The following is an 18,110-nucleotide window of genomic DNA, read 5'->3' on the forward strand; positions in this document are numbered from 1 at the left end:
GTATTCCACCGACACTTGTCATTATCTATGCATCATATTGAGCCAAGTAAAACTTATTTTGTAAAATGAAAGATCAGGGAAAGGGTCACGAAGGATCCATATAATTCTACAATTTTGTAACCTCGGATGTAGCTGTTCAAAGCATATTTCAGTTTTTCTGGGTACCCGGTTTCGCTTCCCGTGAAAAGAGATCTGGGAGTCGACTGACGGGCAAGAGTGTAAAGAGCCAATATGTAGTCTGCTCTCACCTTGCACCGGCAATGTTTCGATCATATCAAACGAAAAACCCGGAACACATCAATTCTTACAATCACCTTTATTTGCAAAATAATGCGTTCGTATATACATAGCACGCGAACAAAAACAGTAACAAACCAAATCACCAGATTTTTTTGGTTTTGTTTTGATAACATGGACTTACACCGACACAAATGTAATTTTTCAATTATTTGGCGACCTAATATTGATTTACTGAGTTAATAGACCATCTGATATTCAGGATGTCTATGAGTGTTTTAAAAAAGAAAGACAGAGAATTCACTGTTATAACCCTGCCCACTGATGCGAAAACAAAAACAAAGTACATGGAATTTTTTTCAGTTGGAAAAACACTCTACAACAACAAGCCCCATCTGCATTACCATATATTAACTTGTTACAGTATTGCAGAAGCGTCAAAAGAGACCTATAGCTCTGCTAAGTAATGGAAACTCAAAATACAAAGTACCAGGAGCCGATAACTCATGGGCTCCTGAAAGTACTTACTACAGAAAAGAAGGTGGACAACAGAATTAAACTTCATCAGACTATATTATTTGGTAACAAATTGTTTTTTAAACCAAAACAGGATGAAATGAACTTAACCAGCTGCTGACATGCTCATTGGAGATCATTGATGTGATTTGTAAATGTTTGAAGTTTGGAAATTTAGTACTTATTTCATCATAAAAGTCACTTCTAACGGATGAATAATAGAACAAACAACAGATTTCATCTCACTGAACTTGCAATGAGAGCTTAGTCGTTTACACCTCGATATTTTCTCGTATCTAACTGTCGCTAGCTCTAAATTATCACTAAATTCAAAACTAGTTGCTTATCCTATGAAATATATTGTTTATACAATATTATGTGCTAGTTCTAGTACTTTTCAATTCACAGGAAAGTTTCAAATCGTGCACTCCTCTGAGCTATGTGTGGATTACAGAGAGAATAGTAATTCAGGGAATTGTCTGCGACGCACGTTCGTCCCGTCCCCTCCATCACAATCTGTAAATGTAAACGTAACACCTGCACATGTAACAGAGCGCACACCTATGTCTCCGCACACAACATTCACCGCGGGGCTTTTTATTTTAGCCTGCAAGTGGTACACCGTGTCTTTCTTAATAATAATTGGTGCGTCAAACAAGACTTTAAAACCATGATAACTAAACAATTCAAGTTCATAAAGCTCCGAGGAAAACTTTCTGCTTTTTGACACAACTTTGTTTCCGCCAGAGCATTTTGTTATTTCCAGGCTTGCCGTCATTGCATTATTTAGACTACCAAAGATGTACACTCCATGTAACAAAATATCTCTGCTCACAGAGAAATTGATGCAGTCCGGATAAGGCTCGGGGAAACCACCGCCAAAACACCGTGGAACTACCGAGTTGAATCTACAACATCTTTGAAACAAAGAACCACAACGCTTGGTTTCTGAAAACCCCACGGGAGAACTCAACACTGAGTTGAAGTATTTGACAATTTGGACGATTTCTTCTGTCATTAAAATTCCACTGTCCAACACCACACTCGCGAAATCTTCTTGTGTCATGGTTGGAAAACGCATTCCTTTCACTATTTGCTCTCCAAGAATTCTTCTTTTATCCTTTCCATCCGCTTCCACTAAGCCTTGCCTCTGGCATTCCTTTGTGGCCCACAATTCCACAGCTTTAAACAATTATATTTCCGCAATCAGCAGGGTGTCCCTTGCAACTATCTCCTCAAGTAAGGACCTCTCGATTGTCGCAAATTCGTCCGATTTCACAGCTGCATTGGTTTGTTCATCGATCAGTGTCCAGCATCGATCCACCAGGTTTTTCTCTTCGTATTTCTGCGCAGATGAAAGAATGCTGAAAACATTCGACGGATCTAAGAGATCTTGCAAATACTTTGTGCAAATTTCAGCGAGTGAAGGCACCATGTATTTCTCCGCCAAGTACAACACTTCCATCACATTACTTCCGCCCAAATTCACTTCATCGCTGTACATGTAACGAAACAACTCCAACAGACTGTCGTACTCACAGTCAGGCAGTTCAATAGAGTCGTTAGTCTCTGCTAGCTCACCGTAAAACATGTCTTCAAACACAGGACTGCCAATCGACAGCACAAACTTGTGAGCTGGAATCACTTGGTTACTTTCACTTTCACCATCGCTCTTACGAACCACAAACTTCACATCGCTGAAGAGATAGTTGTTGAGCATAAACTTGGTTCTTTCTCTGATTGTGGGTTTTGTTGTCTGCCAGTTCATTTTGGTCTATGACTCGGCTTCTGAACCCAAAAGCGGCACACTCAAATCGGAAATTTTAAGTAATGCTTTACGAATCCTGACACGGAAAATTTAAAAGCTTGCAACTTATGGCTTAGTAAGAACAGCGGCCACACAAAACAATTTCCATACTTAATTACCGTAGAACTTACTTAGCGTGACCGTGATTCAGGCGAGTAAAAATAGATTCAGTAGCCTCAGTCATGCAGTCAGGTGCGTCCGGGTCGTCGCGGCGGTTTTTGCTAAAATTAATTTCCAGAGGATCAAATACTTCTTGTAAAATGGCAGTTTTCTTGTACTGAAAACTATTCCATATACTGCTTTCAATAATTCGCAAGATTCGCAAATGGAACTCAAGGTGATGATAATGGAATGTGTGTCGCCCCCCTCCGCCAACCCCCCCCCCCCCTCCCTCCAGCTGGGGGTACTCCTCGGAATTCTCAGCAGGGATATGCACGTGCCGCCCGTTTCTCCAAATCCTGACCCTATTTTAGACCAAAACATGCCATTTTCCACACCCGTTTTCAGACCTGGCCTTTAAAATCCGTACCCATTTTCCTGCATGAGACCTTTGTTGTAGCGTAATTAAGTTTCGCATCAGTGCTGAAGTCAAGACTTGTTAAAATTCACCTGAAAATCCAGCTCGAATGATATATTTTAGATCCTTCTCTTTCTCTACTATTCATTTAGAGTGGAAAAGACAAATACGTTTGTCACTCACTCTCGTGATTCCCTCGAAAACCATACCCGATTTAAGACCATAATGGTCAAAACCATTTCCATTTTCAGACCAAAACGGCTCAAAAACCATACTCTTTGGGCGGCACATACCTATATAGCTTATATAGAGGAGTAACCCCCCCCCCCCTCCCGGGTTGTGACGGGAAAACATGGAAGCCAACGAATAGGGTCAGTATTACCAAGAGTACAAATGCGGTACAAGTTTTCTCGACACATTAGCATGTATTTTGCCAGAGGCCTTAACAGCCTCATCCAAGGGTAAATAAAGTTTCATTCATTTCATTCATTCATTCCACTAATAAAACCAACGATTGAAACATAGAAATACACAAACAAACAACCGAAATAAAGGGGCGAAATCAACGTCTGTAGTAACCATCAATATCATGAACAACAAAAGATGCACAGTGATTAACGGATTTATAATCATTCAGCTTGTAGGCTAGTACCCAGGCTTCCTAGTTCCTGCTCAACTTGTCCAGCGTCACTGAGTCAGGACGGATAGACCATCTATCAGCCCTGTTGAGTAGCAAGGCAACCCGTTCCAAGGCTGTTCCTTAAAACTCACGTTTTCCATAGCGAAAATTGTTCGCTTTTTAGGAACAGATAATGACTATGGATTAATACTGGCAGATCGCAGCAAATTATTAAAGGCTGTTGTTTGCACATCCCCCAGTTCAGTGATATTATTCCCCAGTTCTCAAGAGATCCTAGTTTGAAAATTCGCCCCTAGAAGCTCACAGTTTTCGACGGAGACTCGTTATAGGCGCATGTTACTGAGAAAAACAAAAGTTATTGTTTGTAACGTAAAGATCAGGGAAAGGGTTAGGAAGGATACATATCTGATGTAGGATTTTGTAACCTGAGATTGCAGCCGTTCAAAGCATAGTTATGCACCAGTCAATTCCAACAGTGCCCATCCCCCCCCCCCCCTCCCCCCTGTGCCAGAATTAGGATTTTTGGAAAAACAAACTGCCAAATGCCCCACCGCCGGGACAAAACAGTTGTTCAAGTGCCCCGGGGTTATGGCTCAAAATGTTTTATTTTCTTTTTTTCTAGTTGTCTTCCTTTCAGTACAACGAATGTATGCTAATCTACAGAGGATCGTTAACTGGCCCTCTACCACCCATATACCTTGGAGGTAACAACTTAGAATGGGTAACACACAGTCGGCTTTTGGGCGTGAAAATCGACCACAAGCTTAGCTGGTCCAAACATATTAAGGCATTGAAGAAGAGTTTTGCTAATAAACTAAGCCTTATAAAGAAGAACAGATTATTACCCAAACAGGATCTTTTAAACCTGTACTTTAAAGTTGTTATTCCTGCAGTAACGTACGGTATATCCGTATGGGGAGGTACTAACCGGCAAGACGAACTTGATTCACTTGTCTGAAAGACTACACTGCAGGGCAGCAAGAGTCATTTTCAATTTTGCTAAGGATCTACCATCAGTGGAAGTCTTCACCAGGGCTAAATGGGCTATCCTGAAACTAACTTATAAGATGTACCTTAATGTTTTACCATCCTGCATGACAACACATATTGTGAAATCGCAATCCTCCTATAATCTAAGGAACAGTCTTAAGTTGGAAATACCAAAATGATTAGTGTAAAAAATAGGTCATTCTACAGCTCTAGCGTCCCAATTATGAAATGAAAGACTATGTAAAATATCTTGGCTTAATGATTGATTCAAATCTTTCTTGGAAATACCACATTGAATCTATCTGTCACAAAATCAGCAAGTCGATAGGAATTATAGCTAAAATTCGACATTTTGTCCCCCGTCGTGTTTTACTTTTAGTTTACAACTCATTAATAGTCCCTTACTTAACTTATGGTATTTGTGGTTGGGGAAACATTTCAAAGAAAGATCGTAACTCTACAAAAATGGGCCTTACGTCTTATTTACTTCAGGAAGTCTTGACGAAAATACCGTACCCTTCTTTCTCAAATCGAATTGCCTTCCCCTACCTAGCCTATTTTTTCTTTAGAGATTGTAGCTATTAATTGTATGATATCAACAGACAGTCAGCATCAGTTAGTATACTCAATCAGTTTGTTAAAACAAGTCAGATTCATAACCACAGAACAAGACCTGTCTCTAGCGACTCGTTCTATGTTAAGTTTTCTAGAACCGATAAAATGTATGCCTTTCATTCTCGAGAATCAGTGCCCAAATTTGGAACTCTATTCCTCATTCGATTAACCTATTCAAACGTTCCTCCTTTCGCAAAAAGATAAAGGAATTCAGTATTGCTAAGTTTCTTGCGGTCAGAAGATGATTATGTGGAAGTCTCTAGTCTTACTAAGTTATTTAAGACTTTAGGTTAGCTCCTCTTCGTAATTTTTAATGTATTTGCTTTGTCTTATATTAGTTTATTCTATTCACTTTATAGTAGTGTCTTCACTGTTATTTAGTCCATCTATATATAGATAAACTTTGTACTTGTAATATGTCCTCAGATCTCCCCGCCTCGATTAGTTCATAAGCTATTTGCGGGGGAAAATAAGTATAATTAGTTATATTTCTAATTTTCAATAAAATGTTGTTGTTGTTGTTGTTTATGTCTTATCTAGACATATTCAATGAGAAACTTGCTCTATTTACCCATGAGTTTGTCATTAAAGGAAGCGACAATGCTGTAACGTGATAAAAGTGAGATGGACACATGCCGCGGGATAAGACCTTTTTCGAGTTGCTTTGAACCTCATTCTGAAAGCGAGGCTAGGTGCAAAGTTTCTGTTATAAAAATTGGTTTTCATTCATATGCAAACAAAACTAATTTCCATATGAGCAGTTTTGCACTTAGCTTCGCTTTCCAGTGAGGCTCACAGCAACTCGGAAATGGCCTATTGGGTGTTAGGCTAATGCCCGACCCCCGGGATGGACAGTGTGGGAAAATGACCCATTATTTCTCGAGAGGGAAAGGGATGGGAATAGCTGGAATTGACTCAAGCATTAATAAAAGAAAAAGAAAGTTTGCACGCGCGGAAACATATGACGAGGAAATAAACCAGACTGGAGAGGTCTAAATCTGCCTGAGATGAGATGCGATCCATTCTCTCCTGATACATTTCCTCGTAAACCAGCTTTCCTTCGCTTTGTTGAAACTGGACACCTGGACAGGCTAGGCATTTTGCTTAAAAAGGTTCAGTGGAAAAAACAGCTGAAGGGTTGACTAGTTTTTACTCCGTAACATCTTTACATTAATGCGTAAACGCTGTTGATCCGTTTTTCGCTCGTCATCTACGTAAACACGATCGAAAGCGTTGGTAACAACGGTTGAAAGGATGAAGCTTTTAAAAACCTTTTCATCGCAAACGGGCGAAAATAGAGCTCCTTTTAGGCAGGGATCATCCGCTTAGCAATGATCTACGCTGTTTAGGCCTAAGCTATACTTTGAGGTGTTAAACTTCTTTATTGTTTGAAGCACACAATAGAAGCACACCTCTCGTAGCTACCAGATTTTCTCAATGCGAAACTTTTTCAGGAAATCTGGCGTATTGCCGGATTTACTAGGCTAATATTACAGTGAAACGTTCATCAGTAATAGAGATGTGAATAAAAAAAATTATTCGCCAAAATTATACTCTCTTTGTATGAGTTTGCTGAAACAATTGCTAGCACAATCGAAAAAGGCCTCCGACATTCTCATGCGCACGCACTGCGGTATGTCGTGTTTAGACGCTGAACAGCAGTTCAGGAAACTGTCCCCGCGTAATGCTTGTTCCATTTAAACAGTATTTACTGTTCGTAAAAGTAATTGTTACGCCTGGACATTTCACAGATTTAAAGCCATTTCCACCGCTACAAGAATCGGAGCCAGTGATCGAAGCTTCTATGGAGTATGTTGTGAATCTTTTAAGATTAACAACCGTGTCAAAAAACACCTCAAAACCTTGATATTGACGTAGCTTGCTCTGCAAAACACCGGACGAAAACCATCCAGCTTTGGACGCCAAAACGGATTTATTCTCGGCGTTTTTTACCTCCAAAATAACCCAGTAACTGTTGTTTTCCTTGCCAAAGAAGCTGACACCATGTAGCGTAGCATCTCTGTCCGCAGACAGGTTGATGCAGTCTTTTGAAGAATCATTTTTCCAGTTGCTGCAGACGGACACCGAACCAAATCTACAACATCGTTGAATGTCACCGAGAAAACCCGACCTTTTGATGTCTGGAAATCCTACAGGACAAGTTAACACTGAATTGATGTGTTGGACAACACGGACAATTTCTTCGGCGGTTAAAATCTTGCTGTCTAAGGCGGCCGTAGCAAAGTCCACTTGTTCCATCGTCGGAAAGCGTATGGCTTTGACAATTCTTTCTCCAAGAATTCTTCTTTTCATTGTACCATCTGCTGTTAAAACTTGCCTCTCGCACTCCCCTTTTGCCCATAAATCTACAGCACAAAATAAGTCAACCTCTTTTATGTTCAAAGTGTCCCTCGCAACTATTGCTTCAAGTAAGGACCTCTCAATTGTCGTAAATCCGTTGCCCGGCTTCACAACCTCTTTCGTCTGTTGATCTATTACTCGCCAACAGCGTTCCACCATATATTTCTCTTCATATTTCTGTGCAGATGGCAGAATGCTGAAGACATTTGACGGATCTAAATTCTCTTGCAGATATTCGGTGCATTTCTCAGCCAGAGAAGGCACCATGTATTTCTTCGCCAAATATAATACTCCCATCGCATTGATTCCGCTCAAATTCACTTCATCGCTGTACATGTAACGAAACAGTTCTAAAAGACTCTCGCACTCACAGTCTGGCATTTCAATAGAGTCTCTAGTCTCCGCTAGCTCACCATAAAACATGGCTTCAAACACAGGACTGCCAAGTTAACTAAACCGTATAAAATTTTTCCTTTCTCTAAACAGCCGACAAAACTAGCAAACAAAACGATAAAAACCTGCACTAGCCAAATGTTCGATCCTATGACAGTTTGATGGCTATAATCAAAGAATATTCAGCCTGGCCGGAAAAACAATATTCTTATAAAAGAAAAGAGTATATTTAAAAAAGAAGTTCCCAAGTTTTCAAAACTTGAGTCGCTTAAATGTCACAAAATGCTCTATTTGAACCTATGCACGCTTAAAATAAAAAATCGTTCCTCGAAGTTCACAGTATTCCACCGACACTTGTCATTATCTATGCATCATATTGAGCCAAGTAAAACTTATTTTGTAAAGTGAAAGATCAGGGAAAGGGTCACGAAGGATCCATACAATTGTACAATCTTGTAGCCTCGGATGTAGCTGTTCAAAGCATATTTCAGTTTTTCTGGGTACCCGGTTTCGCTTCCCGTGAAAAGAGATCTGGGAGTCGACTGACGGGCAAGAGTGTAAAGAGCCAATATGTAGTCTGCTCTCACCTTGCACCGGCAATGTTTCGATCATATCAAACGAAAAAACCGGAACACATCAATTCTTACAATCACCTTTATTTGCAAAATAATGCGTTCGTATATACATAGCACGCGAACAAAAACAGTAACAAACCAAATCACCAGATTTTTTTGGTTTTGTTTTGATAACATGGACTTACACCGACACAAATGTAATTTTTCAATTATTTGGCGACCTAATATTGATTTACTGAGTTAATAGACCATCTGATATTCAGGATGTCTATGAGTGTTTTAAAAAAGAAAGACAGAGAATTCACTGTTATAACCCTGCCCACTGATGCGAAAACAAAAACAAAGTACATGGAATTTTTTTCAATTGGAAAAACGCTCTACAACAACAAGCCCCATCTGCATTACCATATATTAACTTGTTACTGTATTGCAGAAGCGTCAAAAGAGACCTAAAGCTCTGCTAAGTAATGGAAACTCAAAATACAAAGTACCAGGAGCTGATAACTCATGGGCTCCTGAAAGTACTTACTACAGAAAAGAAGGTGGACAACAGAATTAAACTTCATCAGACTATATTATTTGGTAACAAATTGTTTTTTAAACCAAAACAGGATGAAATGAACTTAACCAGCTGCTGACATGCTCATGGGAGTTCATTGATGTGATTTGTAAATGTTTGAAGTTTGGAAATTTAGTACTTATTTCATCATAAAAGTCACTTCTAACGGATGAATAATAGAACAAACAACAGATTTCATCTCACTGAACTTGCAATGAGAGCTTAGTCGTTTACACCTCGATATTTTCTCGTATCTAACTGTCGCTAGCTCTAAATTATCACTAAATTCAAAACTAGTTGCTTATCCTATGAAATATATTGTTTATACAATATTATGTGCTAGTTCTAGTACTTTTCAATTCACAGGAAAGTTTCAAATCGTGCACTCCTCTGAGCTATGTGTGGATTACAGAGAGAATAGTAATTCAGGGAATTGTCTGCGACGCACGTTCGTCCCGTCCCCTCCATCACAATCTGTAAATGTAAACGTAACACCTGCACATGTAACAGAGCGCACACCTATGTCTCCGCACACAACATTCACCGCGGGGCTTTTTATTTTAGCCTGCAAGTGGTACACCGTGTCTTTCTTAATAATAATTGGTGCGTCAAACAAGACTTTAAAACCATGATAACTAAACAATTCAAGTTCATAAAGCTCCGAGGAAAACTTTCTGCTTTTTGACACAACTTTGTTTCCGCCAGAGCATTTTGTTATTTCCAGGTTTGCCGTCATTGCATTATTTAGACTACCAAAGATGTACACTCCATGTAACAAAATATCTCTGCTCACAGAGAAATTGATGCAGTCCGGATAAGGCTCGGGGAAACCACCGCCAAAACACCGTGGAACTACCGAGTTGAATCTACAACATCTTTGAAACAAAAAACCACAACGTTTGGTTTCTGAAAACCCCACGGGAGAACTCAACACTGAGTTGAAGTATTTGACAATTTGGACGATTTCTTCTGTCATTAAAATTCCACTGTCCAACACCACACTCGCGAAATCTTCTTGCGTCATGGTTGGAAAACGCATTCCTTTCACTATTTGCTCTCCAAGAATTCTTCTTTTATCCTTTCCATCCGCTTCCACTAAGCCTTGCCTCTGGCATTCCTTTGTGGCCCACAATTCCACAGCTTTAAACAATTCTATTTCCGCAATCAGCAGGGTATCCCTTGCAACTATCTCCTCAAGTAAGGACTTCTCGATTGTCGCAAATTCGTCCGATTTCACAGCTGCATTGGTTTGTTCATCGATCAGTGTCCAGCATCGATCCACCAGGTTTTTCTCTTCGTATTTCTGCGCAGATGAAAGAATGCTGAAAACATTCGACGGATCTAAGAGATCTTGCAAATACTTTGTGCAAATTTCAGCGAGTGAAGGCACCATGTATTTCTCCGCCAAGTACAACACTTCCATCACATTACTTCCGCCCAAATTCACTTCATCGCTGTACATGTAACGAAACAACTCCAACAGACTGTCGTACTCACAGTCAGGCAGTTCAATAGAGTCGTTAGTCTCTGCTAGCTCACCGTAAAACATGTCTTCAAACACAGGACTGCCAATCGACAGCACAAACTTGTGAGCTGGAATCACTTGCTTATTTTCACTTTCACCATCGCTCTTACGAACCACAAACTTCACATCGCTGAAGAGATCGTTGTTGAGCATAAACTTGGTTCTTTCTCTGATGGTGGGTTTTGTTGTCTGCCAGTTCATTTTGGTCTATGACTTGGCTTCTGAACCCAAAAGCGGCACACTCAAATCGGAAATTTTAAGTAATGCTTTACGAATCCTGACACGGAAAATTTAAAAGCTTGCAACTTATGGCTTAGTAAGAACAGCGGCCACACAAAACAATTTCCATACTTAATTACCGTAGAACTTACTTAGCGTGACCGTGATTCAGGCGAGTAAAAATAGATTCAGTAGCCTCAGTCATGCAGTCAGGTGCGTCCGGGTCGTCGCGGCGGTTTTTGCTAAAATTAATTTCCAGAGGATCAAATACTTCTTGTAAAATGGCAGTTTTCTTGTACTGAAAACTATTCCATATACTGCTTTCAATAATTCGCAAGATTCGCAAATGGAGCTCAAGGTGATGATAATGGAATGTGTGTCGCCCCCCTCCGCCAACCCCCCCCCCCCTCCCTCCAGCTGGGGGTACTCCTCGGAATTCTCAGCAGGGATATGCACGTGCCGCCCGTTTCTCCAAATCCTGACCCTATTTTAGACCAAAACATGCCATTTTCCACACCCGTTTTCAGACCTGGCCTTTAAAATCCGTACCCATTTTCCTGCATGAGACCTTTGTTGTAGCGTAATTAAGCTTCGCATCAGTGCTGAAGTCAAGACTTGTTAAAATTCACCTGAAAATCCAGCTCGAATGATATATTTTAGATCCTTCTCTTTCTCTACTATTCATTTGAAGTGGAAAAGACAAATACGTTTGTCACTCACTCTCGTGATTCCCTCGAAAACCATACCCGATTTAAGACCATAATGGTCAAAACCATTTCCATTTTCAGACCAAAACGGCTCAAAAACCATACTCTTTGGGCGGCACATACCTATATAGCTTATATAGAGGAGTAAGCCCCCCCCCCCCCCTCCCGGGTTGTGACGGGAAAACATGGAAGCCAACGAATAGGGTCAGTATTACCAAGAGTACAAATGCGGTACAAGTTTTCTCGACACATTAGCATGTATTTTGCCAGAGGCCTTAACAGCCTCATCCAAGGGTAAATAAAGTTTCATTCATTTCATTCATTCATTCCACTAATAAAACCAACGATTGAAACATAGAAATACACAAACAAACAACCGAAATAAAGGGGCGAAATCAACGTCTGTAGTAACCATCAATATCATGAACAACAAAAGATGCACAGTGATTAACGGATTTATAATCATTCAGCTTGTAGGCTAGTACCCAGGCTTCCTAGTTCCTGCTCAACTTGTCCAGCGTCACTGAGTCAGGACGGATAGACCATCTATCAGCCCTGTTGAGTAGCAAGGCAACCCGTTCCAAGGCTGTTCCTTAAAACTCACGTTTTCCATAGCGAAAATTGTTCGCTTTTTAGGAACAGATAATGACTATGGATTAATACTGGCAGATCGCAGCAAATTATTAAAGGCTGTTGTTTGCACATCCCCCAGTTCAGTGATATTATTCCCCAGTTCTCAAGAGATCCTAGTTTGAAAATTCGCCCCTAGAAGCTCACAGTTTTCGACGGAGACTCGTTATAGGCGCATGTTACTGAGAAAAACAAAAGTTATTGTTTGTAACGTAAAGATCAGGGAAAGGGTTAGGAAGGATACATATCTGATGTAGGATTTTGTAACCTGAGATTGCAGCCGTTCAAAGCATAGTTATGCACCAGTCAATTCCAACAGTGCCCATCCCCCCCCCCCCCCCTCCCCCCTGTGCCAGAATTAGGATTTTTGGAAAAACAAACTGCCAAATGCCCCACCGCCGGGACAAAACAGTTGTTCAAGTGCCCCGGGGTTATGGCTCAAAATGTTTTATTTTCTTTTTTTCTAGTTGTCTTCCTTTCAGTACAACGAATGTATGCTAATCTACAGAGGATCGTTCACTGGCCCTCTACCACCCATATACCTTGGAGGTAACAACTTAGAATGGGTAACACACAGTCGGCTTTTGGGCGTGAAAATCGACCACAAGCATAGCTGGTCCAAACATATTAAGGAATTGAAGAAGAGTTTTGCTAATAAACTAAGCCTTATAAAGAAGAACAGATTATTACCCAAACAGGATCTTTTAAACCTGTACTTTAAAGTTGTTATTCCTGCAGTAACGTACGGTATATCCGTATGGGGAGGTACTAACCGGCAAGACGAACTTGATTCACTTGTCTGAAAGACTACACTGCAGGGCAGCAAGAGTCATTTTCAATTTTGCTAAGGATCTACCATCAGTGGAAGTCTTCACCAGGGCTAAATGGGCTATCCTGAAACTAACTTATAAGATGTACCTTAATGTTTTACCATCCTGCATGACAACACATATTGTTAAATCGCAATCCTCCTATAATCTAAGGAACAGTCTTAAGTTGGAAATATTAAAATGATTAGTGTAAAAAATAGGTCATTCTACAGCTCTAGCGTCCCAATTATGAAATGAAAGACTATGTAAAATATCTTGGCTTAATGATTGATTCAAATCTTTCTTGGAAATACCACATTAAATCTATCTGTCACAAAATCAGCAAGTCGATAGGAATTATAGCTAAAATTCGACATTTTGTCCCCCGTCGTGTTTTACTTTTAGTTTACAACTCATTAATAGTCCCTTACTTAACTTATGGTATTTATGGTTGGGGAAACTGTCCCTTGACATTTCAAAGAAAGATCGTAACTCTACAAAAATGGGCCTTACGTCTTATTTACTTCAGGAAGTCTTGACGAAAATACCGTACCCTTCTTTCTCAAATCGAATTGCCTTCCCCTACCTAGCCTATTTTTTCTTTAGAGATTGTAGCTATTAATTGTATGATATCAACAGACAGTCAGCATCATGCAGTTAGTATACTCAATCAGTTTGTTAAAACAAGTGAGATTCATAACCACAGAACAAGACCTGTCTCTAGCGACTCGTTCTATGTTAAGTTTTCTAGAACCGATAAAATGTATGCTTTTCATTCTCGAGAATCAGTGCCCAAATTTGGAACTCTATTCCTCATTCGATTAACCTATTCCTACGTTCGTCCTTTCGCAAAAAGATAAAGGAATTCAGTATTACTAAGTTTCTTGCGGTCAGAAGATGATTATGTGGAAGTCTCTAGTCTTACTAAGTTATTTAAGACTTTAGGTTAGCTCCTCTTCGTAATTTTTAATGTATTTGCTTTGTCTTATATTAGTTTATTCTATTCACTTTATAGTAGTGTTTTCACTGTTATTTAGTCCATCTATATATAGATAAACTTTGTACTTGTAATATGTCCTCAGATCTCTCCGCCTCGATTAGTTCATAAGCTATTTGCGGGGGAAAATAAGTATAATTAGTTATATTTCTAATTTTCAATAAAATGTTGTAGTTGTTGTTTATGTCTTATCTAGACATATTCAATGAGAAACTTGCTCTATTTACCCATTAGTTTGTCATTAAAGGAAGCGACAATGCTGTAACGTGATAAAAGTGAGATGGACACATGCCGCGGGATAAGACTTTTTCCGAGTTGCTTTGAACCTCATTATGAAAGCGAGGCTAGGTGCAAAGTTTCTGTTATAAAAATTGGTTTTCATTCATATGCAAACAAAACTAATTTCCCTATGAGCAGTTTTGCACTTAGCTTCGCTTTCACAGTGAGGCTCACAGCAACTCGGAAATGGCCTATTGGGCGTAAGGCTAATGCCCGACCCCCGGGATGGACAGTGTGGGAAAAGGACCCACTATTTCCCGGGAGGGGAAGGGATAGGAATAGCTGGAATTGACTCAAGCATTAATAAAAGAAAAGGAAAGTTTGCATGCGCGGAAACATATGACGAGGAAATAAACCAGACTGGAGAGGTCTAAATCTACCTGAGATGAGATGGGATCCATTCTCTCCTGATACATTTCCTCGTAAACCAGCTTTCCTTCGCTTTGTTAAACCTGGACACCTGGACAGGCTAGGCTTTTTGCTTAAAAAGGTTCAGTGGAAAAAAACAGCTGAAGGGTTGACTAGTTTTTACTCCGTAACATCTTTCTATTAATGCGTAAACGCTGTTGATGCGTCTTTCGCTCGTCATCCACGTAAACACGATCGAAACCGTTGGTAAGAACGGTTGAAAGGATGAAGCTTTTAAAAACACATCCTTTTCATCGCAAACGGGCGAAAATAGAGCTCCTTTTAGGCGGGGATCATCCGCTTAGCACTGATCTACGCTGTTTAGGCCTAAGCTATACTTGGAGGTTTTAAACTTCTTTTATTGTTTGAAGCACACAATAGAAGCACACCTCTCGTAGCTACCAGATTTTCTCAATGCGAACGTTTTTCAGGAAATCTGGCGTATTGCCGGATTTACTAGGCTAATATTACAGTGAAAAGTTCATCAGTAATAGAGATGTGAATAAAAAAAATTATTCGCCAAAATTATACTCTCTTTGTAAGAGTTTGCTAAAACAATTGCTAGCACAATCGAAAAAGGCCTCCAACATTCTCATGCGCGCGCACTGCGGTATGTCGTGTTTAGACGCTGAACAGCAGTTCAGGAAACTGTCCCCGCGTAATGCTTGTTCCATTTACACAGTATTTACTGTTCGTAAAAGTAATTGTTACGCCTGGACATTTCACAGATTTAAAGCCATTTCCACCGCTGCAAGAATCGGAGCCTGTGATTGAAGCTTCTATCGAGTACGTTGTGTATCTTTTAAGATTAACAACCGTGTCAAAAAACACCTCAAAACCGCGATATTGACGTAGCTTGCTCTGCAAAACACCGGACGAAAACCATCCAGCTTTGGATGCAAAAACGGATTTATTCTCAGCGTTTTTTACCTCCAAAATAACCCAGTAACTGTTGTTTTCCTTGCCAAAGCAGCTGACACCATGTAGCGTAGCATCTCTGTCCGCAGACAGGTTGATGCAGTCTTTTAAAGAATCATTTTTCCAGTTGCTGCAAACGGACACAGAAGCAAATCTACAACATCGTTGAATGTCACCGAGAAAACCCGACCTTTTGATGACTGGGAATCCTACGGGACAAGTTATCACTGAATTGATGTGTTGGATGACACGGACAATTTCTTCGGCGGTTAAAATCTTGCTGTCTAAGGCGGTCGTAGCAAAGTCCACTTGCTCCATCGTCGGAAAGCGTATGGCTTTGACAACTCGTTCTCCAAGAATTCTTCTTTTCACTGTTCCATCTGTTGTTAAACCTTGCCTCTCACACTCCCCTTTTGCCCATGAATCTATGGCACAAAATAAGTCAACCTCTTTTATGTTTAAAGTGTCCCTCGCAACTATTGCCTCAAGTAAGGACCTCTCAATTGTCGTAAATCCGTTGCCCAGCTTCACAACCTCTTTCCTCTGTTGATCTATTACTCGCCAACAGCGTTCCACCAAATTCTTCTCTTCATATTTCTGTGCAGATGGCAGAATGCTGAAGACATTTGACGGATCCAAATTCTCTTGCAGATATTCGGTGCATTTCTCAGCCAGAGAAGGCACCATATATTTCTTCGCCAAATACAATACTCCCATCGCATTGCTTCCGCTCAAATTCACTTCATCGCTGTACATGTAACGAAACAACTCCAACAGACTCTCATACGCACAGTCAGGCAGTTCAATAGAGTCTCTAGTCTCCGCTAGTTCGCCGTAAAACATGGCTTCAAACACAGGACTGCCAATCGACAGCACAAACTTGTGAGCTGGAATCACTTGCTTTTTCATTCCCTCACTATCGCCATTCGCCGGTCGCACCACAAACTGTACATCGCTGAAGAGATCGTTGTTGAGCATGAACTTAGTTCTTTCTCTGACGGTGGGTCTTGTTTTTTGCCAGTTTATTACAGAAGCAGACATGGCATACATAAAATCTTATCGATATTCAGTTGTAGAGAACCTTTAAAGTTCGTGAAAATTAGTTTGGGAGGCCGCGCTCGTCGATCTGTAGTTTAGCGTTATCGATGGGCGGAAACGACGCTATGCTCTTCTCGTCCAAACCCTCAAGACATTTCCATATTAAATTACTGACGAGAATTCAATGTATTTCACACACTTATGTCGTCGTGAATGAAGACAATTACATATCCACCCGTCAAAGTATAAATATCAGGCCTTGTTTTTATCAGGTTTACGCGAGAGATAGCCATCTGTGCAAAGATTTCCACACAGCACACATTATTATGTATACATTTTTCCATTCAAACTTTGGCTCAGAGAATTAGTATGACGATGATGCGCGTATAATTAAATGTGGAAGCTGTGCAGAAATCCCTCCGCAATCTGTTCCTGAGACCGAACATCCTTTGAAAATAGTATATTGAGAATTGTAAGAGTAAAATATCATAGTTTTCTTGGGCATTTTTAAGATTTGAGGGTGCCTTTTCGAAATTTTTTGCGAAAGACTCCAGTATCAACTTGAGTAAGACGCTTCTTTAGCACATGACGACTGAGACTTTTGAAATGTTTAAACGTCCTGGTTTTGAATTGATTCTGAGAATAGAAATGTCCCGCATGGAAACATTTACGGTTACACATACTTATTGAGAGGAAAACTCTATTCATAAACTAACCGCTTAAACTTCGCGTACCTCTAATAAAATACGTGAAACTGAGTGGTGAATCGACACTGGATTACACCGCACTGCCGTTAATTATGAATCTACTTTTTTATATAATAAATTAACTCTCCACAAAAATATGTATGTTACAACAAGCCTAATACTTAACTATTTCTGTTTGCCCAATTAGTTTACATATCTCGTTAATTTCTCTTTAAGTGGTAATTTCCGCGACATTAATTAAGCAAGGCGTTGATTTCCGTGGCGCTTATTTCTGCCATGTTCACCCCAAATGTTGAATTCTGTCGTGCAGCGCACAGGCACCTCAACCACTGACATACCATTATTCACTCTGAGCCGAATGCGACCCTATAAATGATGTCAAACTTTGGCTGCTCCTATTTGTTGTTTCCAATTTTTAAGATTTTGGTGTCAGCTGATGCTAGAATCTAACACAGATGTTTTTGTTTTGAACGACATGGAGGGAGACACGAATCACCAAAACAGTAGCCTGCGAACAAACTCTCTGTTAGGTCAGCCGCGAAAGAATTGTAGGTGAACGAAACGAGCAGCGAGAGGATCGCGGCTCGCTTGGCGGCTTACCTAAAATCCTTTCGCGGCTGATCTAACAGAGAGCTTGTTCGCAGGCTACCAAAAGAGAGACCT

The 18,110-nt window shown here is 40.2% G+C and overlaps 4 protein-coding genes across 4 annotated transcripts; all 4 read right to left on the bottom strand.

The window, feature by feature from the left end:
- Positions 1-301: 301 nt before the first annotated feature.
- LOC146466815 (BTB/POZ domain-containing protein 6-B-like) lies at positions 302-2,610 on the bottom strand. The gene has a single exon (XM_085126671.1). The coding sequence runs from the start codon at positions 2,519-2,521 to the stop codon at positions 1,946-1,948; it is 576 nt and encodes a 191-aa protein (XP_084982797.1). The 5' UTR covers positions 2,522-2,610; the 3' UTR covers positions 302-1,945.
- Positions 2,611-6,938: 4,328 nt separating this feature from the next.
- Positions 6,939-8,130, bottom strand: LOC146466816 (BTB/POZ domain-containing protein 6-like; the record flags this gene model as incomplete). Its single annotated transcript, XM_085126479.1, has 1 exon — positions 6,939-8,130. A coding segment is annotated over one exon (1,164 nt), but the record flags the coding sequence as incomplete, so codon positions are not given.
- Positions 8,131-8,716: 586 nt separating this feature from the next.
- LOC146466817 (BTB/POZ domain-containing protein 6-like) lies at positions 8,717-11,120 on the bottom strand. Its single transcript, XM_085126803.1, has one exon. The coding sequence runs from the start codon at positions 10,934-10,936 to the stop codon at positions 9,617-9,619; it is 1,320 nt and encodes a 439-aa protein (XP_084982929.1). The 5' UTR covers positions 10,937-11,120; the 3' UTR covers positions 8,717-9,616.
- Positions 11,121-15,181: 4,061 nt separating this feature from the next.
- Positions 15,182-17,148, bottom strand: LOC146466818 (BTB/POZ domain-containing protein 6-like). Its single transcript, XM_085126801.1, has one exon. The coding sequence runs from the start codon at positions 16,750-16,752 to the stop codon at positions 15,406-15,408; it is 1,347 nt and encodes a 448-aa protein (XP_084982927.1). The 5' UTR covers positions 16,753-17,148; the 3' UTR covers positions 15,182-15,405.
- Positions 17,149-18,110: the final 962 nt, after the last annotated feature.

Source organism: Pavona decussata, unplaced genomic scaffold, assembly GCF_977016875.1.
Source record: "Pavona decussata unplaced genomic scaffold, jaPavDecu1.1 SCAFFOLD_140, whole genome shotgun sequence".
Classification (NCBI taxonomy): Eukaryota; Metazoa; Cnidaria; class Anthozoa; order Scleractinia; family Agariciidae; genus Pavona; species Pavona decussata.